This window comes from Manihot esculenta, chromosome 14, assembly GCF_001659605.2.
Source record: "Manihot esculenta cultivar AM560-2 chromosome 14, M.esculenta_v8, whole genome shotgun sequence".
NCBI classification, from domain to species: domain Eukaryota; kingdom Viridiplantae; phylum Streptophyta; class Magnoliopsida; order Malpighiales; family Euphorbiaceae; genus Manihot; species Manihot esculenta.
In genome coordinates, this window is record NC_035174.2 from 14,146,004 (window position 1) to 14,173,663 (window position 27,660).

General features: G+C 33.4%; 2 protein-coding genes across 3 annotated transcripts; both read left to right on the forward strand.

The window, feature by feature from the left end:
* Positions 1–2,118: 2,118 nt before the first annotated feature.
* Positions 2,119–25,288, forward strand: LOC110631123 (histone-lysine N-methyltransferase ASHR3). Of its 2 annotated transcripts, none has more exons than XM_021778844.2 (11): positions 2,119–2,574; positions 4,708–4,854; positions 6,202–6,366; positions 8,022–8,048; positions 8,839–8,956; positions 9,154–9,247; positions 16,704–16,797; positions 16,972–17,050; positions 17,705–17,876; positions 24,069–24,145; positions 24,771–24,908. In XM_021778844.2, the coding sequence occupies exons 1-10, from the start codon at positions 2,194–2,196 to the stop codon at positions 24,112–24,114; spliced, it is 1,323 nt and encodes a 440-aa protein (XP_021634536.1). In that variant the 5' UTR covers positions 2,119–2,193; the 3' UTR covers positions 24,115–24,145; positions 24,771–24,908. The 2 variants fall into 2 exon arrangements, with proteins under 2 accessions (XP_021634536.1, XP_021634534.1); XM_021778842.2 differs by having other exon boundaries at positions 2,121–2,574; positions 24,065–24,145; positions 24,771–25,288.
* Positions 25,289–26,756: 1,468 nt separating this feature from the next.
* On the forward strand, positions 26,757–27,413 carry LOC110600486 (E3 ubiquitin-protein ligase MPSR1; the record flags this gene model as incomplete). The annotated part of the gene is made up of 1 exon (XM_021737353.2): positions 26,757–27,413. A coding segment is annotated over exon 1 (603 nt), but the record flags the coding sequence as incomplete, so codon positions are not given.
* Between the last annotated feature and the right edge of the window lie 247 nt (positions 27,414–27,660).

The following is a 27,660-nucleotide window of genomic DNA, read 5'->3' on the forward strand; positions in this document are numbered from 1 at the left end:
GTAATGAACCCACTAAATAATTTTTTTTAAAAAAATAACCATAATTAATTTGAAAAATAATAGTTAAAATTTTTTTAAATGATTTAATGTAATGGTTTGTGTTATAAAATGAAGTCAAAATAACAATTAAAAAAATTACAATAAAATTTATAAAATTAAAACTAATTCTAAAGGGATAATTTCAAATCAAGGGATAATATGAATATTAGAGCTCCTTGCTTTCATTGCCGAGTTCAATATCTTTATCAGTGATCGTTCCAGGGAAGGTATTGAGAAAGAGAGGGAGAGTTATTTAAGCACCACGACACAAAGACTGCATTTTTATCATGGGGAGACATGGATGGAAGGAGAGGCAATGGATGGCAAATCAATGGCGATGGAGGGCTTGCAAAGGTGATGAAATAGTTGTTTACAATAATTTAAATAGAAAAAATTGTGATGCTAATATACATTTATTTATTTATAATGTACTATTAGGAGAAAATCTAATCTTAAATAAATTAATTTGAGTTAAAATTTAAATAGTTGAAATTTAATTTTTATACTTTTTGCATTCAAGTTCAACTCGAATTTTATTATTTTTAAATTTAAGTTAAGTATTAATAAATTTAAATTTAACTTATTTAATAAATGAGTTTAGACGAATCGAATTTTTATCAAATTTAATTTTAAATAATTTATTTTATTTACTGATATAATGATTTTTTATTTAAAAATAATAAATTTAATACTAAATAATTTTAGTTATGTAATTATATATATAAATTAGTTTGTAAATCAATAAATAATGAATTTTTAAATTTTAATCATCCAAATATTTGAACGTTCTAAGTAAATTATAATTTTAAATAATTTAGATTTGACTCATAAAATTTATATAAAATTATAATTTTTTCATAATATTAATTTAAGTATGATTAGTAAGACTGTTCACGAGTTTATTGTTAAATCTGTTTGTGAATTTAGAAACAAATCTAAAAATTAAATTCGATTTTAACTTATTTAGAAATTGAATAGTTTATAAATAATGTGGTTTGTTTAAAAAAAAAACTTTTATTTATTGAGATTGATAAATTTAATTTAAAAAAGTAAATTAAGATAAAAATTAGTTTACATTTACAGAATTAGATAAAAATTAAATTAAAAAATGAAATTTAATATTTTAACTGTGGTTATATAATTTAGGATAAAATTTGATTTTTCACCAATAATAAATTAAATGGAAGCATAGATGGCTAGAGCTGAGAGAGAATGCGTAAATGAATTGGGCTTGAGGAATTGTGTTTTCACAATGAAATTACTAGATAATAAATTGAGCTTGAGTATATAATTCTTACAAGCAAAACATCAAAAACCATTGTAATAATAGACCCGAAATTCAATTAGCTTATTTTTTAAAAAATTAATAAAAATAATCAAATTGAAAAAAGTATTTTTGAAAATGATTTAAATCAGAAATTAAATAAAAATTATTAATTTTAAAAAATATATTAAAATATTTTAAAAAAATTATTAATTAATTTATTTATTAATTTTAACTGTTAAATATTATAAAAAATTAAAATATTAATGATAAAGAAAAATTAATTAGTGGAGTTTTAGATCAATTAATAAATTTTTTAAAATTATAAAAATTAAATAATAAAATATTTAATAATAAAATTAATAAAAAAATTAATTAATAATTTTTTTATAATGTTTAAAATATTTTAAAATATTTTTTAAAATATAACTATTTATTATTTTATAACTTTAAAATTACATTATCCGGCCAGTACAATTAATGAAAAATATTATTTAATATATTTTTAAAAATAAAAAAATTAATTTCACTCAACAATGTGAAACTGAAATTCTCTCCAATTAAATTCTGCTCAGGCTTATACCTCTAAGCGCCTTGGTGTCTGGGACAAGAAGCTGGGAGTGGGAATCACCGACACAAAGTCCAAGTTTCATCCACGTGTGACCCGACATTGCTTCCTACGCTCCAATCGAACGGCCAATTTTACTTTAAGCGTGGCAGTTGTGTAATTCTTACGAAATCAATACACCTTTTAGTCATTCCGCTACTCAATTTTTTTTACAAACCTGATCTTTCCCGCCCAAATCTTCCCTCTCCCTACAAAAAATTTCCGCTCTCTTCTATGATATAGGGTTATCGGATTTCCACATTCTTTATTTCAGAGTAGCTCAATGCCAGACCTAGGCAATATCTCTCTCTCCCTCACCCGCTGCTCTACTCTAAAGCCTATCCCTCCTCCTCCTTCTCCTCCTCCTCTTGCTGACACCCATTTGGATTTGGATTTGGATTTGGACGCCACTCCTCTCTGTTCCGCTTCCGTCAAAACCCTAGTCAATGACTGCAACTGGGATGCGAAACTTAAACTTCCTATCGTTGACTCCTGCAATGGTGACTCTATTAGGGTCGTGAGGCGCAGCCGCGGGGTTGCCAAGAAAGGGCCTAGTGGTAAATGCTTGAATGATTACGTTGGGGCTTGGGTCCAGAAGAAGATGGATTCTGGCGTCCCGCAGTCTCGATGCTCTCTTCCTTTTCTGGTTGGATCAAAGAAAATTGTAATTGGTTCTTTCACTGTCTTCTTTTTCTTTTCCCCCTTATTTACTTTTCTTGGTTTGAAGTTTGAGAAACTCGGAATAAAAAAGGAAAATTGTTGAATTTTGGTTACCCGGTGGTTGGGGATATAATGTGTACTTAATTGAGGGTTGATGTACCTTTAGGAGTTTCCTTTTTCTTTCTTGGTGAACTGAAGGCTCCCTCTTCCTCCTTTTTTTCATCCTCTATCTTAAAAGTCACCGCATTTTACTGTATTTGTGATATCTATTTTGTTATATATTCTTTATGCTGGAGATTATTTTTATTATTATTTGTGCTGCAGTTCAATAATGTGCACATTCAAAGTTGCGAGTGTTACCCCTTTGAGAGAAGTTCATGTGGAAAGTTGGTACAGATAATTTTTTTTTCTTTTTGTATAAGCTTTAGAATGACGGTTAACAAGTGGTTTTGACAGCTTATAGCAGTGCATAGACTGACTAGGCAGAAATGTGGGTGTTAAGTTAAATTTTGAGGAAGAGGATTGTAGATTAATAAAGGATAGAGCATCAGCTGGGGTGAAAGAATGGGTTCTTATTTCAGTAATGAAAAGCTCGTGGAGATATATGATTAACAGTCTGTATTGTATAAAATGGATCCCATCCAACTAATGCTTTGATGTACATTCAATACGTAGCGTTCAGTAATCTTTGTTTTGATGTTTTTGTGGCTCAAGGACTTTGCATTCTTGTCTTTTTTGTCCATGGTGGGGAGGTCGTGCCAGGCAGATGGACGCTTCTGTTTAGTTTATGCTTAGTGTGTGAATGATAGCAATAAGTGAATTTAGGTGTACATAGGACAGGATTGCTAGATTCTTTTTTCAGTATTTGAAAGAAGGGCAACTAAATATTTGCATCTTTGGACAACTAAATTTTTGACATTTTAATTTTTATGGGGATATGAGTTTTGTTTTGGTGGTGTCTTTTTCTGCCATATTCGAAAAAGGCTAGTGCTATTAGTGTCGTACACATAATCGTCAAATCTAGATTCAAGTGAAGAATCAAAATCTTCATTTTATGAATTGAGAATCAAATTGAATCGTAAGATTCTAACAAAAAATCTAAAAGTTAATGAAAAATAATAAATGTTCTAAAAATAAGTAAAAAGTCTTATAATTACATGTTTTGATAAATATATAATTACCATTTATATAATTAGAAATATTCTTTACAATATAATTATATGTACTTTCTATGTTATATAGTTCTATGCTATAAATTGTGAATTTTGAATTGTAAACAATAGTTATCATTATACACATGCTAAAATTCCCATTTAAAATTGGTCAAATAATTAAATAGCAAAAAAGAATAGCAGGTTTTAATACTATTATACAATTTAGCATAAATTGACAACTTTAATTAGTTAAGTAAATTAACTAAAAAGAAAAAAGAAAAAGAAGAGGGAGAAGGAAAAGAATGGGTGGTAGAAGAAATATAGTTAAGAAGAGATCTTTTGTACATCTTTCATGGCAAAAATGAATGAGATCTTAAATTTTAAAAATATTAGATATGACAAACTGTTTTTAAATAATTGATTGAATCAAGTGAAGACTTGGTTGATTTATATTAATTCACTTGATTCTTTCAATTTAGTCACAATTTAGATATATTTGCAATTTATCCTATATATTTGAATCACTAGGACGTGGAACTAAATTGAGAATCGTAAACTAGAAAATAAAGAATTGTAAAATTCATGTATTTTTAAGATTCCCCTATAGATTGGAATCAATTTGTTGAAAGTAGATTCGAATTGTAAGATTCTGACAATAGTAGTTGCACATTTTTATTATTCTTGATAAAAATTTGAAAAAAGAAATTGTATGGAAGCATTTCGTATTGATTGAAGCATGCTTATCTTGCTACTAACTACTAAGGCATATAATTAGACAATGGTAAAGCAGAAAGTATGATTAATTGGTAGAATATACAATAATTACATCATTTTATTTGCTCTAGATTTTTTTCATTCCTTCTATTTTCTTTTGGTTTTCTAGTGATCTCAACCTTATTTTGAAGTTTGTAGTGTGTGACTCAGCTTTACTGTTTTACTTGTCTCGTAAAGTAGCATTGATGTGTTCCTTTTGTCCATTTCAGGTTGAGTGTCTTGTTTGCCATGGCTTTATCCTCCCTGGGGAAGAGGTAATATGCACTGTTCGTAATTGTGAAGGAGTTTATCACTTGCTATGTGCGAAGGAAAAACTAGGTGTCTCAAATCTTGAAAAATTTAAGTGTCCACAACATGTAAGGTTTAATTAATTATGCCATTGATTCTTTTGAGTTTAAGATTTCTTATGTTGTTATGCTAGTCTAAATTCACATAGTATAGACACTTTATAGTGTATTATGTTCTTTACCTCTAAAGTGCATATAGGTTTACTGTTGCTTTTTTTTTTTGGGTGTTAAGAAGATTATACTATAGTTACTAGATTCTCCCAATCCTCTTGCGAACCACGTTCCGGATACTTCATATTTAAATGCGAAACATTTACGTCTCAAATCATTTGGAGATGCGATTGGAGACACCAAAATTGAGATCCCAATAAGAAATAAAAAGATGGAAGGCCTATAACAAAAGAAAAGTAAAAAGAAGAACATACATTTTAAAACATTTTAAGTGAGATACAAATAATAGATTTAAACTTTAGTAGAATAGGTGATAACGTTAACTTGAGAGTATAAATTACTATTTTATTAGTTAAACTTTAAAATATTCTAAGAAAATGTAAATATTATCAGCTATCAATCTTATATTTAATTACGAAAATATAATTTACATTCCCCAAATTAAACTGACACACCAACTAAATATACCACTAGTTGAATTAGCATACCTATTAAGTCTACTCCTTACATATCCTATATTTTATTCATTAGCGTATCACAAACTACATACCCGTACCATGACTCGAAAGTACCACGATTTAGGTAACTATGGGTTATACTAGGTGATGGTGCTTTATTCACTTTGTTGTTAGCCTTCTCACGTGATTATGTTAGTTACTAATGCATTTGTAATAGTGATGTTAAATTCATCAATTATCACTAGTGTTATTAAAGGCGCTAGAACTAGCTTAGAAGGTGCTAGGTGATGCAGCCTTGCCTTGCTTGGATGAGGTGAGGCCTCTTGCAAGAGGTGAGCGCCTTTCCTCGCTTGGCTCGAGGCGCGAGGCATGGCATCGCCTCTTGAAAATAACATGCATGTTTTTTTTTCCTTTCTTTTTAAAGACTAAACTCTAATCCATATTTTCTTTTCAAGCAACTGATTGGAAAATTAAATTTTAGGTAGTAATTAGAGGATATATTTCCATAATTATGCTTATTAATTGGGATTGATATTCTATAATTAGTTTAATTAATTAGAGATGCATATCCCTTATGCTAACTAATTAGGAATATATTCCTAATTAGTTAGCATAATTATAGGGATATGTATTATAATAATAATACTACTACTACTAATAATAGAATTTTTTTGGAGAAATTTTAAGTTTGATTTGAATGCTATGGATGTCCATTATAACTTTCATAATTTTGTTGATTGTATTTAATGGTGATCACACGTGTGAGTTGTGACATTGTTGTGAACAGGCATGCTTCATTTGCAAACAAAAACTTCATTGGCGGTGTGTGAGATGCTCTATTGCATCACATGATAAGTGTGGCCCATGGCCAGATAAAGTGATTCATTTGATAAATCAACAAGGACGAGCAGTATGTTGGAGACATCCAACTAACTGGCGGTTAGATAAGAAGGTCAATCTCTTCTTTCCTTAATCAACTATGATTTTTTGATCTTATTTTCAACTACAATAGTTGCCTTATTTGAAAATTAGGAAAATTTATGATGAAACCATCGAATATATTATGAGTCCACAAGCTCCTCCTTTTGGGAAGGATCAACCATGTTTGTAGATCCACGTGTAAATGGGAAGAATCTCTATTAAAAAATTTCTAGCTCAATTTGGATTTGATAACTGAATGCATGTTGATGAAGAACTTTAGTCTTTTTTCTTGTTGTGTTGATAATAAAGTTGGTTAAATTTCTTTCTTATATTAATCACTGAACTGGAATTTTTTTGTTTCTGCCTTAACTTCTTAAACTCAACTGTGGAATGTGAAAGATGAACTTCTAGCTACTTTGCTTAGTTTGTTTACAATTGGCCAAGTGCCTCTATGTATTTTCTTTCTTTTGTTTATCTATATATCAAAGGAAGCATTTTATGGTTAATGATTTATACATGATATCTAAAACATTTGAAATTATTGAATATTTTTAGGAGGTTGTTCTTCACTTTATTTTTTTTTGTGCATTTCAGTATCATTTTTTTTTTCAAATTGCATTGACAATTTGCTTTTGGTGACAAATGAGGCCCATCCCCCAAAATACCCAATACAAACTATGTGGAAGAAGTCCTATTTTGGAGAAATGTCAAAACATTAAAATCTTTTACAAAATTTATTTGGCAAAGTAGGCATTAATAATCTACGTGTAATGGTGTTACAAATATTGATTTATCTTGTAAGCATTCATTTACAACTTATTTGCTACCTTGTTTAATATCAAAAGTAGGTGGTGTTTAAGGTTACTTTTAGTCAAAGTTTGTATGCTTATTTTGTGCCATTAATGCTCATTGTGATCTATTTGTTTTTATTTAACCTTTGACTTCCCTTTTTGCACGTTTTGTATGTTATGTCGATTATATGAAAAGCAGAATTTTCCATGTTTGTTTATATTGTTTAGTGTGATATACTGTTTTAGTAATTTTATGTTCTTATCCAATTGACTATTGCATTCATTGTTACAGATCAACTTATGAGGTTGATGTCTATGTCATTTGACTTGTCATTGCATTGTTTGATGTGCATATGTTAAATTTGAGTTAGGCCTAACTCACCCCAAAAAAGCTAGTTCAAGGGCAGGATTGGCTATAGCCCATATAATGGGGCATATTACCCCTTTTCCAAATCGATGTGAGATTCAACGTACCCCTCACGTCCAGGGCCCCACTGGAGTGTGATACATTCATAGGAGACCCAATATCCTAATATCGTGGAAGGTTTTGATACTATGTTAAATTTGAATTATGTTTGATTCTCTCAAAAGCTAGCTCAAGGGGAGGATTGCCTATGACCCATATAAGGGGCACATTACCTTTCCCAAACCGATGTGGCATTCAACAATGTATAAATTAAAAAATTGGTAATAACATTAGACTTGTTTTTCATGTTATGAAGGGTACATTAATTTCTTGTAAGGTCAACCAATATGAACCAATTGCCTTCGTAGCAAATTAATTAGTTAATTACTCTATGTATTAACATTTGTCTTTTTGGTTGAGGTTTTATTTCTTCATTTTTTTTATTGGTTAGGCTGGCTGACAGGATTGATGTATTTGTTGAATGAGCAGCATATGCTTCCAACAAGAGATATAGAGGTCAGTTATTTTACAATTTTTCTTTTGTTTTGTTCAACATAGATATTAAAAACCTATGGCACATTAATCAGTAAGGGATTATGAAAATTAGCAATACCAGCATGTTCAATAATAAGGCTGATGAAGGAAGAAATTTGCATACCATTATTTTCTTTCCTGGAAGAGTGTAATGTCATTTGTAATAATTTCCTTAAAAGATACTTGACAATGAGAGTTAACCTGTCACAAATTTTATAACCATGATACCGTGTCACTTCTTTTATCCTAAGAAGCAAATGTAAAATAAAAAAGAACTATACTTTCTTCTCCTTGCTTTCACAACTTAGATCCCCTCATCATTTTATATTTTGATTTACTCATGGATTTAGGTTGGGATATGGCTAAATCATCAATGACTGTTCCTTAACTTTACATAAATAGTTGCACGGTTGCAAATGTTTTTTATGACTACATTTTGTTGACCTTAGAATCTAATTAGAGATTTAGTTAATTTCTAATTTTGTACAAGTTAATTTCTAGAATCTAAAGCATTCATGCTGAGCAATATATGATATAAGAAATCTAATCGAACCAATGGGATCCAATAAGTGACCTTAAAATCTTTTTCTCACAGTTTCAATGTCCTAATGTACAACCTCATATGCTATTTACTATAGGAACCTATTGCTCAAATATAACATCCATCATAATTGGATTTAGGGCAACTTTGCTTTATTTATAAGCAATATCGATACCATTTGTTATTTATTTGATGTATTTCACAATCTAAATTTTCATGTCTGTTTTTTAGGAGGTATTTTGTCGCTTGCCTCTACCTTACATTGATGAAGAGTTCAAGATTGACTTAACATGGAAAGGTGTGATGGAGAATAAACTAGAGCCACCTCCATATGTGCATATCAGACGGAGTATCCTCTATGTGTGTGTGTGTGAGGACTGATGTATTAATCTAATCCCATATGCTGAAAATGCTAGCTAATCATGGCTTGATGAGATAATTGGCTTGGCATTTTTTTTTTCAACAACCTTTTTCATTTTTTATGCTATTGTGGTTATTATATTTGGACTTTTGTGTTGGAATGAAACTATCCTTAATTGATATTAGATGTTTATCTGGTCAAGAAAAAGCGTGATGTTGGTGACAATGATGTTGGATGCACAAATTGCACTTCTACTTGCTGTGCTGATTGCGTGTGCAGGTAATACCTGAATGATTCCAAAATTTGATTCAATAAAAAGAACAAATAAGTTCCTGAACCACATATAATTGACAAGATGTAATCCCTCTTTGGTTATTCTAGAATTATCATTTCCTTCAGTTTCTTCTTTTAGAAGTTTAAATGAGGTTTATTTGTTGTTTTGATCAAACTCAAGGCTGAGGTTCTTTTGCTAAAATTTTGAATTTATGATGCTGTATAATGGACTGAATAGGTTGAGAATTTACTAGTTATATCTATACTTTATGACACTATGCTAAAATGTTGAGTTTACTTGTTATATCTGTAAGCTAATATATATTATGGGTTGCATTCCACTTCCTTTTCCTAGATGATTTTTTTTTTTTTTGAATTACTTGTTATATCTGTAAGCTACTTTTATCTGCAATGATATGCAAGAGAAATATCATGTTTTTATGTACTTCTCTTTCTTAGATATTTTCTCCCCATGATTTAATAGCTATTATTATCTACAAACTAACTGTAAGGAAAATCTCATGTTTCTACTATGAAATGTATCTCCCCTTGATCTAATTGCCTAGCAAGTCTAGTATGCTTGAGGCCCTTGCTCAAATTATAGATCCCAATGTCTGTTTTCTTCATTCTCATATTGAATATCTGATAGAAGTAGCAGTAATAGAGCAAAAATATTGTTGGGCCACAGTACCCAACCTCAGCCTTTAAGGGTGTATCTCAGGAAGAAATGGAGACAACATAATGTTTCTAGAAGTGGACAGGTGGAAGGAAATAAGAGAGGGAATAATTCTGTTAGAGAGAACCAAGGAGATACCATTGCCAGGGACACGTGAGCACAAGGACAGCTATATAGAATGATTCCTTGTAAGGAAAGGTTACATTTTTTATTTGAGAGAATTGTTTTACGGCGATAGCTGGACTAGCTTGAGCTAGATAAATTTTTGTTTCTTTTTCTTTCTTATGGTTCTTATTTGAGAATACTGAGCATTGGGAGTTGTTGGTTTTCTTTTAGTAAAGCATTCAGTATTCTTCCCCTCTGTTTTTTGTAATTTGTGTGTGTTCTACTCCTCACTCTATCAAATTGGTTCGACCTGCTGAATCCATAACACGATTGGAAGCAAGAGTTGAGCAAGTAGAGAGGAGTATTGGTACCCTAGAAGAACAAATAGCAGCTTTATGTCTAGAACAGGAGAAGCAAATGGAAGGCAGCTCAGAATGAGGGAGAATCCTCTTCCCAATATCCGACATTGAGCATTGTTACGCCTACTATTCCATAGAGCGTCTAGCCCATGATGATGGCTGATAACTCCATGACTATTAAGAAGGTGGAACTCCTTAATTTTAATGGAGAAGACCCACTCGAGTGGCTTGCTAAAGCTAAACAACATTTCGTAATCAACAGGACCTTCGAGACTGAAAATAGTGATGAAAAAAGAAGTAGAAGCTTTGAGAGAAAATGCTTGATGATTTCCTCAAGTCAATTGGGGTATATATACTACTTATAAGAATAAATTAATTTTTTAATTATAGCCTAATCATATTTTAATTATACCACACAATCATATTCCTAATTATGTATATAATCATTACAAATTTAGGCTATCTACAGAAAGTATCTCAACACTCTCTCCTCAATCTGGAACGTACATGTCAAATGCTCCAAGCTTTCTATAAATATATTCGATTTGTGAACTCCAAGAGATTTTGTGAAAATATCAGCTAGTTGAGCATTTTAGTTGACAAATCTAGTATAAATGCATCTTGACTCAATCTTTTGCCTAATAAAATGGCAATTCACCTCTATATACTTCATTCTCTCGTGAAAAATTGAATTTGAAGCAATATGGAGAGAAGTTTGATTATCACCATATTTCAATTCTTGAAGGAGTTGCTTCAACCAAATGAGTTCACATGTTGCCAAAGCCATAGCTCGATACTTTGCTTCTGCCCTTGATCTTGCAACCACACCCTGTTTTTTACTTTTCCAATATATAAGATTCCCTCCAATCATAATACAATATCTTGAAGTAGATTGTCTATTTGAAGGAGAACTTGCCCAGTTTGCATCAAAATAGTCAATAATTTGTGAGTAACCCTTGTCCTCATAGAGTAGACTCTATTATGGAGTTCCTTTGATATATCTAAGAACGTGAATGATTGCATCCCATAGTGACTACTGTCGGGGGTTTGAAGAAATTGACTAACCACACCCCCAACAAAGGAAATATATGGTCGCGTGATAGTGAGATAATTGAGCTTGCCAACTAATTTTTTGTATCTAGTAGGATTTTTAAGTGATTCTCCTTGTTCAAGGACAAGTTTGACATTTGGATCCATGGGAGTATTCACTTGTCTATAGTTTAACATGCCTATATCTTTTGATATATTCAAAATATATTTTCATTGAGAAATCACAATACCTGTTTTAGACTGTGCCACTTTAATCCCCAAGAAATACCTCAATTTTCCTAGATCTTTAGTTTGGAAATGACTGAATAAGTGTTGCTTAAGTTGAGAGATTCTATCATATCCATCTCTTATAATGACAATATCATTAACATAGATTACCAAGTAGATGCATCTATCACCACTATGATGAAAAAATACGGAATAATTAGAATTATTTTGAAATATTCCAAACTATTGAATTGCAGTGTTGAATCATCCAAACCATGCTCTTGAAGACTGTTTTAGTCCATACAAAGAGCGCTGATGATGACATATTAAGCTTGACTCTCTCTGAGTAGCAAACCCTCAAAGTTGCTTCATGTAAACTTCTTCAGTGAGCTCTCTATGGAAAAAGGTATTTTTAATGTCTAGTTGATAAAGGGTCCAATGGTTAATTGTAGGCAATGAGATAAGGAGGCGAACAGAAGCTATTTTGGCTACTGGAGAAAAAGTATTACTATAATCAAGCCTAAAAATCTGTGTGTAACTTTTACTTACAAGGCAAGCTTTAAGGTGATCAATTTTGCTATATAAACCTATCGACAACCAACGATAGACTTGCCAAGCGGTAAGGATACTAGTTCCCAAATTCCATTATTATGAGTAGCAATCATTTCCTTAACCATGGTATTACACTAATCAGAATGATCCAATGCTTCTTTAATTGTCTTGGATATAAAGACTGCAAATACAACAGAAACAAACGTATAATTGGAAGGAGACAAATGATGGCAACTCATAAAATTATAAATGAAATGAGGATTTCAAGAAGAGTGAATACTTTTTTGAAGAGTAAGAAGAGTAGTTGTTGCTGCTGAAGGCATTATCGAAGTAGATGATAATGGAATAGGAGGTGATTCATTAGAAATACCTCTCCCACTTTATGTCATTTTTATTAGTAGATTGATGAGGCTGATGATTGTGAACTTGAAGAGGTGGCATAAAAGTGGGAGATGAATACACTTGGGGCAAAGGAGAAATAAGAGTCGGAGGTATAGGCAAAACTCTAGGAACAAAGATTTTGTGTGCTGGACTAGAAGAAGAGTAAGGAGAGGTTTCAAAACAGTTGATGTCTGTGGATTCAAAATATTTGTTAGTAGTAGGGTCATAGCATTTGTAATCTTTTTGAAACTGTGAATAGTTGAGAAAGACATATTTAATTGATTTGGGTCGAAGTTTGTCTTTGTACAAGGCATATACATCTAAAAACACGGAGAGACAACTGGGTGGAATTTTGGTTAGCAAATAGAACAGAATGAGGATTTTGACGCTGCAAAACGGAGGAAGTCATTTGGTTAATCAAGTAACAAGTATTAAGGACAGCTTCTCCCCAAAAAATGCAATGGAACATTGTGATGCATGAGTAAGGTGTAGGCTGTTTTAATCAAATGCTTATTTTTTTGCTCGGCAATCCTATTTTGTTGGTAGGTATGAGAATAAGAAGTTTGGTGAGTAATACTCTGAGTAGATAAGAAATGATTGAATGAGGAAGTCAAATATTCTCTTGCATCATCAATTCGCAATATCTTAATGCGAACACCGAATTGATTATAGAACAATTTTTCATCAGAAAAAGCAAGTGTAACGAGAATAATCATCAATAAATGTAACAAAATATTAAAATCTCATAGTTGTACTAACTCGATTTGGATTCCAAATATCTGAATGAATAATGTCAAATATAGAAATGGTCCTATTATTGACTCACTTGGAAAAAGAAGCTTGAGTTTGTTTCCCAAGTTGATAAGACTCACATTCTAAAGAAGGTAAGAAAGAGAGGCTGCGAACTAGTTTTTTTAACTTGTTCAAACTTGGATGTCCTCAACGACTATGAATAAGTTCAGCGGGATTAGTAGACACAAAAGCAATTGGAGAGTTGGAAGTGAAAAAATAGTAGTGACTCATATTCTGCTCCAATCATCTTTCCAATGCTCCATCCTGCACAATCATAGATTTTTAGAGAAGTGGGGTGAAAAAGTGGGGTTGCAATGTGTAAATAACTATATCCAATGCTCCAATCTTGGATGATTGAACAGTGAAGATTTTTAGTTAATTTGCTAACAGAGATTAGGTTGTATGGACGTTCAAGGGTAAATAAAACAAGTTAAGGGGATAGAAGGAAGGAGATATACGTTATTGATCCCTTTAACTTGAGTTTTTGAACTATTAGCTAATGTGATTTTAGATAGTGTAAAAGGTGAAATAAGAGTAGAAAAAAGTAGTGTTACAACTGCTACTTTCACGCCAATTTCAGTTAAATAGAAAGAAAAGCTCCTTTGGCAAATGGATAGTTGAATACTTGGGCATCTTGTGTCAGCTAATGGAGTATCCATGGAACCAACAAAATATTCTTCAGTGATGAATTTGTAGCAACCAAAAAATTTAAAGCAGCTAAGAGGCTTCTTGGGATTGATAGGTTATTATCGGAGGTTGGTTTAGGGGTAGGGAATGTTGGCACAAACATTGACAGAATTACTGAAGAAAGACCACCAAGGAAAGCTGCACTGGTATGATAAAGCTGCAAAGGTTTTAAGCAGGCTCTTATTTCATCTCCTGTGCTCTAGACTTCATAGAAGAGTTTGTTGTGTAGTGTGATGCTTCGGGAAATGGAGTTGGGCCTGTACTTTAGCAAGACACTTTCTGCTAAATATTTATCAAAGTTTGCTTATGAGCGCAAGATGATGGCCTTGGTAATGGCAGTCTAACACTGGTGACCATATTTACTGGGGCGTAAGTTCACTGTGTATACTGATCAGAGTAGCCTTCAGTACCTCTTGCAACAACACATTGCAACCCCATCCCAGCAAAAGTGGGGTGAAAAATTATTGGGATACAACTTTTGAATCATCTACAAGCCTGGAAATTCCAATTCAGCTGTAGATGCACTTTCTAGAAAAGAGGAAGAGTATAATCTAAATGCTATCAGGCTGTCATTTTGGATTGATTGGAATCAGAAGGAAGCCGAAATTCAAGCAGATCCTCAACTACAGCAGATGATTCAAGATTTCAAGGAAAATGCTTGTGCACACCCACATTATTCCTGGATCCAAAACAAATTATTTTACAAAGGTATGTTAGTCATTCCCAAAAATTCAGTTTGGATTCCTCAATTGCTGACTGAATTCCACTTTCCTCCTTCGAGAGGACGTTCGGGAGTCTTTCGCGCTTACAAGAGACTGGCTTCCAATCTCTTTTAGTCGGGTATGATGAAGTCAACCAAAAAATTTGTTGCTGAGTGTTTAATATGTCAGAAGCGTAAGAAGAGACCACCTCTCCTGCTGGGCTACTACGACCCCTTCCTATTCCAACAAGAATTTGGGAAGACATCTCTATGGACTTCATCACAGGTCTTCCGAGGTTAGATAGATATGATGCTATATTGATGGTTGTGGATTGCTTTACAAAATATGCTCATTTCTTGGGTCTTCGTCATCCTTACACATCTGAGACTGTTGTTGAAGTATTTGCCAAAGAAATAGTTTGCATACATGACAGGTCTAACTCATTTGTAAGTGATCACGATCCTATTTTTTTTAAGTCATTTTTTGTTAGAACTGTTTTGTTTGCAAGGCACCCAGCTTTGGATGAGCACTGCTTATCACCCAGAAACTGATGGGCAAACAGAGGTGTTAAATAGGGGGTTGGAAACATATCTTAGATGTTTCACTTTTGAGCAACCAAATTTTTGGAGCAAATGGATTTCATAGGTTAAATGTTGGTATATTGCCAGCTTTCAAATAGCTGCTGGGATGACACCTTTCAAGGCAGTCTATGGTAGAGCTCCTCCCACACTTCAGCAGTTTTTACCTGGTGAAACGAAAGTAGAAAAGTAGTGCAAGAATTGGCTACTCGTGATGAGATATTAAAGCAACTGGCTTTCAAATTAGCTCGTAAATAGCAAAGGATGACAAGGGCTGCTAACAAACATAGAAGAGTGGTACAGTTCAATGAAGGAGATTCAATATTCTTGAAGTTACGGCCACACCGACAATCATCTATCAAGCGTCTCATTTTCCTTAAGTTAGTTGCTTGCTATTATGGCCCCTTCATCATTGAGAAAAAAATTGGCAATGTGGCCTACAAATTGCGATTACCTCCTACTGCAAAGGTGCACCCAGTATTTCATGTATCACTGCTGAAAAGGGTGGTCGGGGATCATCCTGTTATTACTGATCTGCTTAAGGAATTAGAAGTGGAGGATGACTTATTAGAACCTAAAGATGTGTTGCAACAGAAATTAGTTGAAGCAGACGGCTGCCAAAATGTTTATTTGCTGATTAAGTGGAAAGGGAAGCCTGTGGAAGAAGCTACTTGGATGCCATATTTTGACGTCATTAACCAATTCCCATCCTTCAGCCTTGAGGACAAGGCTGTTCTTAAAGGGGAGGACAATGATAGAAGCAGCAGTAATAGAGTAAAAATGTTGTTGGGCCACAGTACCCTACCCCAGCCTTTAAGGTTGTATTTCAGGAAGAAATGGAAACAACAGAATATTTCTAGAAGTGGACAGGTGGAAGGAAATCAGAGAGGGAATGATTCTCTTAGAGAGAATCAAGGAGATACCACTGCCAGGGACACATGAGCACGGGGACAGCTATATAGAATGATTCCTTGTAAGGAAGGGATACATTTTTGATTTGGGAGAATTGTTTTACTACAATAGCTGGGCTAGCTTGAGCTAGATAACTTTCTGTTTCTTTTTCTTTCTTGTGGTTCTTACTTGAGAATACTGAGTATTGGGAGTTGTTGGTTTTTTTTCTCAGTAAAGCATTCAGCATTCTTCTCCTCTGTTTTCTGTAATCTGTGTGTGTTTCCTACTCCTCACTCTATCAATTCAGCTCAGCACATTTTCTTTCGTATTGCATTAAAAATGTCTTCATTTTTTTATAAGTAATCGCGTCCTGTAGTCAAATCATATTTTGCCATTGTCTTTTATTTAGCTGAGTTATGATTACTTGAGTTTTAGGTATTTTGGCAAAGTATATAATGGGGTTGTAACGTAAATGTACAATAGGGTTCAATGTATAAGCTGCTCAAGGGCATGTCGTTGCCCTGAAAATTGCACCAACAGGCCATTTCGCAAAGAAAAAAAGATCAAGATTGTCAAGGTGAGAACTTTTACTTGTAGTCACTAGTTATTTTTTCTGCTTCTGTTTATATTTTTACCAAGAGATTACTTGGTCCTGGTTAAATTAATTAGTTGTTAATTTCCTTGAAAATTAGAACAAGGATTGATTTTAAACTAATTACTCGTAGCTTGATAGTTTTTACCCCGGTTTCAGACTGAATTTTGTGGTTGGGGAGTAGAGGCAGCAGAACCAATAAGCAAGGGCGATTTTATAATCGAGTATATTGGGGAAGGTATTTTTATTGTTGGTTCTTATTTTTTCATTTGCACTGAATCAAGTTCTAGTTATTCTTTTTATTGTCTTTACTACAAGTTCTTCATACTGCTTTGGTGGAGATTCAATAACTCATAATCAAATGTACAAACCATTACCTTATAGTAACCTCATTAATTATGGCTGACTTTAGTAAGATTGGTAGAAAAGCAGACATAATGCCCATTACATAAGAGCAGTGGCCGTTACCAGCATGACACTATGACTACTTCATAAATTCCACCACCTCTGCTCCCACCCCAATTATAAAAAGCACATGCTTAAAAAGAAAAAGAATAGTTAGGCATTTTTATAAAATGAATTTTATAACTTCAAAATATCCAACTGTAGCTGGTCTCCTTTTTTAGGAGATCTACTCCTGCCTCCTATGCTATCATTAAGGGATCAGTATTAGCTTCTCTATTTGCATTTGCATTTGAAAAGTTTAACCATGATATTCTAAAACAAATGTTACTAAAACATTTTCTCATACTGTTTGTTTTTTATCCTTCCACTATGATATCCTTTAAAGTTGCAGTCCATTTTTCTGTATAATCAAGGAATACTTTAGATATATGTATATGTATATTGCTTTTTCTGGAGTATCAGTTCAGTTGCTGTATTTCTGTTTCAGTGATTGATGATGCACTGTGCGAACAAAGACTGTGGGACATGAAATACAAAGGCGTACAGAATTTTTACATGTGTGAAATCCGAAAAGACTTCACAATTGATGCAACTTTTAAGGGGAATACATCTCGCTTTCTAAATCACAGTTGTGATCCCAACTGCATCCTGGAAAAGTGGTTTGTACCTTTAGTATTTCTGCTTTTCTGTTTGCTAAATCCCAAAAGCAACTGCATCTTGCTTTCTAAATCCCCTTTTTCTTTGACTTTTAGATTATTTCTATTGCTAGTTGAACATATTACAAAGTATTTTGTTTGAATGAAGATTGTTTAAAATGCCTCCGTCTTCAACTAATATAACTAGCTGCCATTCTTCTTTCTAAGCTGCATCTGCTAAATCCTTGAACACCTTCATGGATTACTTATAGTAGAGGCGATCATAGCCTAGTGAACCATTCTTTTTTCTTTGAATTGAGTTAATACCATTTAATTGAGCATTGGTATTGTTTTTTTATTGGTTGTCGGTGTTTACAGTGAGGTAAAAATAAAAGTTGTTACTTTGAAATTTCAATTTTAGCAACAAAATTGTAGTAATGGTAATTGATTTAGCTTAAATTCGTTTTGTAAAGTTTATTACTGTCATTATAAAGTGTGCATTTGTTATCACTATATATTTATTTTTCAAATTAATCTATCGTATTGAAACGTCAAATTATATATGTATAATCATCTATGTTTAATAAATGGAAAGTGTTAAAACCATAGTTATCTAAATTGAGGTACTCTTGAGTCGTGATACGGGTATGTGGTACATGGTACACCAATAAATAAGATATAGAATACGTAGAAATAGGTTAATAGGTACGTTAATTTGACTGGTGGTATATTTAATTGGTGCGCTAATTTAATTTATGTTATAAGTTATAGAAAGTAAATATGGTAATATAGGAAGTAAATATTGATAGATGGGTCAGTTGCTTAATCCTAGGGATTGTATAATCATAAACTTGATTTTCCTTCCTATTTAGATACCCTCTCTCATGTATAAATAGATTGTAATCTCTATTGTGAAATACAACAAATATTATCCTTCTACATGGTATCAAAGCCTTTCTCGTAGAGATTTAATTTTTCTCTCCCGTCAAAGTTTTTTTAAGAAAAAAAAAAAAAAAAAAATTTTTTTTTGGAGACTTAGGGCTCTGTTTATTTGGGTTACCCATAACGGGTATTATTTGGATCTCACCATCGCTGGAGTCGCCACATCGTTCCCTTGTCAGATCTGAGGTTTATTTGCCGTTCGGGTTTTGGGGGAGGTGTTTTTATCGGTACTGTTCATCGGAACTGTTCACGGTACTGTTCATCGACACTGTTCACGAGTACTGTTCACGTGATACTGTTCATCGGTACTGTTCACGTGGTACTGTTCACGCCGGATACTGTTTTCTGATTCTGTGTTTCTTTTGTTGCTGTCGTTTTGGGTTTGTTGTCATGGTTGAAGTGAAAACCACCACCGTAACTGATGTGATTCCTATGATGACTAAAATCACGGAACACAAATTGAATGGATCTTCCAATCAAGGAATTTTGATATCTGCAGATGAGTATGCACAATTCGTCCAATACCAGGCATCTCTAAAATCCTCTAATTCCTCCTCTATCACTGCACTTGCCGAGTCAGGTAACTCTACTACATGTCTTGTGTCTTCATCCTCAAAATGGGTTATTGATTCTGGTGCTACCGATCATATGTCAGGTAATTCTACCCTTTTGTCCAATCTTGAGTCTCGTACATCACCTTCTTATGTTACTCTTGCTGATGGCACTAAATCTTCTGTCATTGGTTCTGGTCATGTCAACTTAACCCCTTCTCTTTCTGTATCCTCTGTGTTATGTCTCCCTAAGTTCGCATTTAATTTGCTTTCCGTTAGTAAACTCACTCGTGCATTGAATTGTTGTGTCTCATTTTTTCCTGATCACTGTGTTTTTCAGGATCTTTCGACGAAGCAGATTATTGGTAGAGGGAGTGAGTCAGAGGGTCTTTACGTCTTGGATCAGCAACTACCTCGATCTCCTCGATCTCTGGTATGCTCCACGCGTTTAACACCTTTTGATGTTCATTGTCGTTTGGGGCATCCTTCTCTCTCAGTTTTAAAGAAGTTATATCCACAGTTTCATTCTTTGTCTACTCTAGATTGTGAGTCTTGTCAATTTGCCAAACATCATCGTTTACCTACACTGCCTCGAGTCAATAAACGGGCTTCGTCCCCCTTTGAGTTAGTACATTCAGATGTTTGGGGTCCTTGTCCTGTTGTGTCTAAGTCTGGCTTTAAGTATTTTGTTACTTTTGTTGATGATTTCTCTCGTACTACTTGGTTATTTTTAATGAAGAGTCGTTCAGAATTATTTTCTGTTTTTTGTGCATTTTATGCTGAAATCCAAACCCAATTCAATACTTCCATCCGTATATTGCAAAGTGATAATGCTAAAGAGTATCTCTCTGGGGAATTTCAATCTTATTTGTTACAAAAAGGGATTCTTCATCAGTCATCTTGTGTTGCCACTCCTTCACAAAATGGAGTTGCTGAAAGAAAAAATCGACATCTTCTTGAAGTAGCCAGAGCTCTCTTATTCCAAATGAAGGTACCTAAATGTTTTTGGGCTGATGCTGTATCCACTGCTTGTTTTTTGATCAATCGCATGCCTTCCTCCATCCTTCATGGTGATATCCCTTATAACATTTTGTTTCCCACTAAATCTTTGTTTCCTATTGAGCCACGTATGTTTGGTTGTACATGTTTTGTTCGTGATGTTCGTCCACAGGTTACTAAATTGGATCCTAAATCACTCAAATGTGTCTTCCTTGGCTACTCTCGACGTCAGAAAGGGTATCGTTGTTTTTCTCCTGATCTGAATCGGTATCTTGTGTCTGCGGATGTAACATTCTTTGAGTCCACTCCATTTTTTCCGCCATCATCTGTTTATAACACCGAGGGGGAGGAAGATGACCTCTTGTTATACACTGTTCGCTCTTTGTCTCCTCAGACTACTCCTACACCTTTCGCTCATGTGCCAGGTCGCCCTCCCATCTTTCATGTGTATTCCAGACGCTTAGAGGACTCTGACTCCGTTCCGCTACCTGCTTCTTCGTCGACAGATCCTGCTCCCACTGATCCTTCACCGTCTGATTTGGATTTGCCCATTGCTCTTCGTAAAGGTAAACGTACTTGCACTTATCCTATTTCATCTTGTGTCTCTTATGATCAATTATCCTCCTCTTCTCGTTGTTTTGTCACTGCTTTAGATTCTATTTCAATTCCCAAAACTGTTATTGAGGCTTTGTCCCATCCTGGTTGGCGTGCTGCAATGGAAGAGGAAATGATGGCCCTTGACACTAATGGTACTTGGGAGTTGATGTCCTTGCCCCCAGGAAAGCGGGCTATTGGGTGCAAATGGGTGTTTGCAGTAAAAGTAAACCCTGATGGATCTATTGCTCGCCTCAAGGCCCGTTTAGTGGCCAAAGGTTATGCACAAACTTATGGAGTTGACTATTCTGATACATTCTCTCCAGTTGCCAAGCTCGCATCTGTCCGATTGTTTATTTCCTTGGCGGCTACTCATGATTGGCCCTTGCATCAACTGGATATTAAAAATGCTTTTCTTCATGGTGATCTTCAGGAGGAGGTTTATATTGAGCAACCACCTGGTTTTGTTGCTCAGGGGGAGTCAGGTAAGGTTTGTAGACTTCGAAAATCCCTTTATGGCTTGAAACAGAGTCCTCGAGCATGGTTTGGCAGGTTTAGTGAGGTGGTCCAACAGTTTGGAATGAAGATGAGTAAGTGTGATCACTCAGTGTTTTATAGAAATTCTGATAGTGGAGTAATTCTGCTTGTAGTATATGTGGATGATATCGTTATTACAGGAAATGACATTGCTGGCATCACATCCCTAAAAGAATTTCTTAAAACACAGTTTCATACAAAGGATTTGGGTTCCTTGAAATATTTCTTGGGAATTGAAGTTATGCGGTGTAAGAAAGGCATCTTCTTATCTCAAAGAAAATATGTTCTTGATTTGTTGGCAGAAACAGGAAAATTGGGTGCTAAGCCTTGTAGTACCCCAATGACCCCTAACCTTCAACTTACCACAGAAGACAGTGAGCCATTTGCAGATCCTGGAAGGTACAGAAGATTAGTTGGTAAGCTGAATTATTTGACTGTGACTCGTCCTGATATTGCATATTCAGTGAGTGTGGTAAGTCAGTTTATGTCCTCTCCTACTGTTGCCCAGTGGGATGCTCTGGGACAGATTCTTTGTTACCTTAAAGGGGCCCTAGGGCGAGGCCTATTCTATGGTAACCATGGGCACTCAAATATTGAATGCTTTTCTGATGCTGATTGGGCAGGTTCGAAAGTTGATAGGAGGTCAACTACTGGGTATTGTGTTTTTGTGGGAGGTAACTTGGTTTCATGGAAAAGTAAGAAGCAAAATGTGGTCTCCCGTTCTAGTGCTGAATCTGAATATCGAGCCATGGCACAAGCCGTTTGTGAAATTTTGTGGGTACGTCAACTGTTGGAAGAAGTTGGGTTTTCAAATTCGGTGCCTGCTAAGTTGTGGTGTGATAATCAAGCAGCTATCCACATTGCCTCCAATCCAGTATTTCACGAGAGGACCAAACACATCGAGATTGATTGTCATTTTGTTCGTGAAAAGGTTCAACAAAAGATAATATCAACAGAACATATCCGAACTGGAGAACAATTAGGAGATATTTTCACTAAAGCTCTAAATGGGACTCGAGTCGATTATATATGTAACAAGTTGGGCATGATTAACATTTATGATCCAACTTGAGGGGGAGTGTTATAAGTTATAGAAAGTAAATATGGTAATATAGGAAGTAAATATTGATAGATGGGTCAGTTGCTTAATCCTAGGGATTGTATAATCATAAACTTGATTTTCCTTCCTATTTAGATACCCTCTCTCATGTATAAATAGATTGTAATCTCTATTGTGAAATACAACAAATATTATCCTTCTACAATTTAAGACATGTAAATTATATTTATGTAATATAATATAATGTTTATATTGAATTCCACGTCGGTTTGAGACAGGTAACGTTCCTCTTATAAGGGGTTTAGACACTCATTCCTTTTAAATTAACTTTTGGAATGAGTCAGACTTGGCCTTTAATATGGAATTATAGTCTTCCCTCCTCAATATTGGACCTTCCATAAATATATTACGTTTTAGTATAATTTTGAACGCGAATAAAGTTTTGAGTGTGATGGTATATTGAATTTCACATCGATTCATAGGTCTCTTGTAAGGGTTTATGTGCCAAGAGTTTTAGACACATTTTCCTCTTGAACTAACTTTTTAGGATGAGTTAGATCTAATTCAAATTTAACATGATATCAGAGTTTAGAGCCGTAACAGTGTAGTCTTGGGCGTGAAAGTGCGTTGATTCTCGTATCAATCTTAAATAGGATAATGTGTCTTTTATAAGTGTATTAAGTATTCCTTCCCCAAAATAGATGAGTTAAACTCGATTCAAATTTAACAGTTTACGTGATCAAATATATAACAGTTTATTAATAATATTTATATTTTCTGGTTACATTTTAAAGTTTAACTAATAAAATAGTAATTTATCCTTCCAAGTTAATATTACCACTTATTCCATTAACATTTAAATCTATCGTCTATATCTCACTTAAAATATTTTAAACTATATTTCTTTTTTTTTTTTTCTTTGTAGCCTTCCATCTTTTTATTTTTTATTGACTCAAATTGCGTCTCCCAATGATTTGGGACGCAAAAGTATTTTTTTTTTTTACAAAGTATTTGGAATGTATTTACTAACAAAATATGTAAATAAAAATTTACATGTAATTTGATTTGATTTGGTTTAACCATTAAAATGTAGATTAAAAAATTTATTTGGTTGATATTGTTAACCAATTATTTCTTTTTTCTTTTTCTTTTGTCCATCCTCAGTAAGTTTTTTTTTCATTTTTTTATTTATTATTACTTTATTTTTTTTACTTAGGGACACACAATTTCCCCCTTGTGTCTCTAGTTATTGTTGTGTACCATGTATTTTTAGGAAAATTTTTTTATCAAGCATATAGTCTAAGTCTAATGGAAGAATTACTATTCTAAAATCAACATAGTTAAGTTTTGGAATAAAGAATTTATACTATCGTGCATGTGTTTCTCTGATACAACTTATTTTATAATTTGGCTAAATTATGTCATCCGTTCTATAGGTAGTAAAAGTGAAATTTAATTTCTGTTAAAAAAACTGCTCCCATCGGCAGAACAATTTCAAATTTTAACCATTTCTTTCTTGTTTGATTTAGGCAGGTTGAAGGAGAGACACGAGTGGGTGTGTTTGCTGCTCGTTCAATAAAAGTCGGAGAGCCATTGACGTATGATTACAGGTACATGATCTGTTGTATTTGCACAATCCCATATATCACGTTGTTTAGTCAATACACGATTATAAATGATGACAAATGACAGCAATCACCTTACTTGTAATGTAGTAGAAAGGAGAATTTGTTGCAATGCCATAAGCATCACTGAAAGGTTTATAAGGACAACAATCAAACTTTCATCAAGTTGTGACATCTAAACGACAATTTATCAACTAATATTGTTGTTTAGATGGAGCTCTTTCCAATCCATTCTACACTTAAACTATCCCCATATTTGAAGCTATGAACATGGAATGTTTTTATTACCTAATAGATTTGCTCCTCAGTTGCTCCCTGGATTATTTTTGTGGCACACGTGCGTTGTAGATGGTAATGATCTTTCTTCTGAAAAATGTGAATTAATGAGAAAAAATGGAGTGAGGTTTCATGACATCTCTTGGGCCAGTGGTTGAACTGCACCATGGCAAATTATCTTTACACTGAGGATGGAAACGTCATATATGTATATTCACGAGTTCATGGATAAGCTAGAGCTAGTCTGCAACCCTAATTCATTGATAGAAGCAAAACATACTGCTCATTAAGGCTTTTAACTAAATATCCAATCTTTATGTGTTTGGCTTTGTAGATTTGTGCAATTTGGACCAGAGGTGAAGTGCTATTGTGGTGCTCCAAATTGTCATGGTTACCTTGGAACTCACCTTGGAACTAAAAGAAGGATTGCTAAGCTAAACTTCTGCTGGGGTGCAAAACGCAGAAGATCATCAAGTTCCTGCTTAGCTGTTGTAACCATATGATCCTTACCGGCAACCCATCTCCAGTGTGCCGCAAAATGTTGTATATTTTCTATGATGACGTATGGACGAGGTGGAAGTAAAACCACCCAAATCTCAGTGTCATTGTTATACCATTGAAGCCGTAAACATTCATAAGAAAATGTAATTTTTTCCTGGTTAACGATTTCTTGGATTTTCCTTCTAATTGGTTTTGCAACATTGTATAAGAGTGCATGTAATTGATTTCCCCAAGTGGGGTATTACACAGATCTTTTTAAAGGCTAATTCAAGCTTCAGAAGATTCAAAGCTTCCAATTGAGCGTTTGAGGTATGGAAACTCAGCAATCCCTAACTTAGATTTCTTTGAGGCTAATTCATTTCTGTTTTCCAGTCGTGTTTTAACTGTAATTGATCTTTTCTGTGTTAGTAATGATCAGAGTATAAGAGGGTATTTTTAAATTTTATAATTTAATATTTATATTGATTTTTTTTTTATAAACTAGTATGAATTTAATTCTTAATTAGGATTGTGTATGATTTCTTCAATTTTAAATTGAATTAAAAAACTGTATTAAAACTGAAAAAGAATCATGGTAGAAATTGAATAAACTTATTTAACTACTTAATTTTGATTTTGGTTCTTTAATAATAATTGAATTGGAATTGAAAAAAAATTAATAATAGGATTTATATATTATATAGTTTTAATATAATTTTATATGCTATAAAATATATGAAAGAAAGATTATATTTGTTTCACTAAAATTATATGATTTTATTTTAAAAAATTTAAATTCTAACCTTATTAATTTATTTTTATAATATAAGTATAACCTTTTTAATCTTAAATAGTTATTAACAATATTATAAAAAATCATATATTTTGTTAGATATTGAAAATTTTTTACTATACAATATAACTATTTTATGTATATGTAAAATTAATCTATGGTAGTAAAAAATAAATTACATATATATATATAATTATTTCAATTAAAAATTAGAACTGAATTGAAATTGTATTGAATTGAATGTGTATTGAAATTTGATTTGAAATCTAATCCCTAAAAATTAAGAGGAAGATTTAATTTTAATTTTTAGCATAACGGTACTAGAATCGGATTGTTGCTTTCAATATTAGAAAAATAAAGATATATTAATTTTTAATTTTTTATTCAAAGCTGCAGATAGTTATCAATTTTTCTTTTTATTTTTTTTAAAAGAAAGAAAGAAAAGCATATATATATATATATTTTCAAAAGATAAAAAGTATTCTTAAGATTAGAAAAATTATAAGGCAAAATGCCAAAATAAAAACACCCATACAAGGGCTTTTTGCAAAATAAAGTTAAAAAAAAATATATTTCTTAAACCCTGGTTCGCGAGAAAATATTTTCCAGATCAGGGTGAATCGGTCCTCTACCGCATTTTATAAGTGCGGTAGAGCCTACCGCACTTATAAAATGCGGTAGAGAGTGATGAATTTAAAAATAAATTTTTTTTAAATAAAAAAAATTCTACCGCACTTTTGAAGTGCGGTAGAATTTTTAATAATTTTTTTATAAAAATTTACCGCACTAAGTGTGGTAAGATTGCCAGGTGCAGGAATTTTTGTACCTGGCAGAAAGGGCAGAGAGACGGGTCTCGTGTTTGCCCCGTCACCAGTTAATAAAAAAAATAATTTTTTTTAAAAAAAAAACAATTCTACCGCACTTCAAAAGTGCGGTAGAATTTTTAATAAATTTTTTTATAAAAATCTACCGCACTTGTAAAGTGCGGTAGGAGGGTTTATACGAGTCTCTGCCCCAGTTATACAAAAAATAATTTTTTTTTAAATAATTTTTTTTTTCCTTTTATCTTCCTCGGCTCTCTCCCTTTGCAAGACTTGTAAAATGGCCTCTCAGTCTCAACTTGCTGAAGTATCTTCCGCTTTTGAGAGGATGTTGAGGCGTAGAGATCTTTCTTTGTTTTTGCCTCTCATCTTGGGTGTTACCGGCACCAACCCAGATCAAGAAAGAATAATCCTTATTAACCCTTTCACTCAAGGGATGGTGATGGTTGAAGGAGCTGGGGACTTGGGTTCTCTTCTTAGAGAGTTAGCTACCAAGAATGGTCAACCTCCTGCCTCAAAGGCATCCATAGAGGCCTTGCCTAGTGTAGAGATTTCAGAAATTGGTGATCGTGATTGTGAGTGTGTGATCTGTTTAGAGGAGTGGGAGCTTGGTGGGTTGGCCAAGGAGATGCCCTGTAACCGTAGGTTTCATGCTCATTGTATAAAGAAGTGGTTGGGGATTCATGGGTCGTGCCCTGTTTGCAGGTATAAGATGCCTGTTGATGAGGTGGATTTAGGCAAACAGAGGGAGGAAGAAGAAGAAGAAGAAGAAGAAGAAGAAGGGAGAGAGAGGAGAAGATTTGAAAGAGAAATTTGGGTCGGTTTTTCTTTCAACAGTAATAGGAGAAGTGAGGAATCAAGGGCTTTTTGCAAAATAAAATTTAAAAAAAAAATAAAGTTATAAAATGCGGTAGAGATGAGTAAATTATAATTTTTTTTAAATAAAAAAAATTCTACAGCACTTTAAGAGTGTGGTAAAATTTTTAATGTATTTTTTTTAATAATTAAAAATCTACTGGCAGAGAGGGCAGAGACAAGACCTGTCTCTGCCCCGTGAGCAGGAGCACGCCTCCTGCCTTCTACCGCACTTGTAAAGTGCGGTAGAATCTCTGCTAGGTGCAGGGATTCCT

Coding starts and splice junctions, on each gene's coding strand:
- LOC110631123 (XM_021778842.2), top strand. CDS start 2,194: ATGCCAGACCTAGGCAATATCTCTCTCTCCCTCACCCGCTGCTCTACT. Junction 2,575..4,707: donor TGGTTGGATCAAAGAAAATT/GTAATTGGTTCT, acceptor TGTCCATTTCAG/GTTGAGTGTCTTGTTTGCCA. Junction 8,957..9,153: donor ATATGTGCATATCAGACGGA/GTATCCTCTATG, acceptor AATTGATATTAG/ATGTTTATCTGGTCAAGAAA.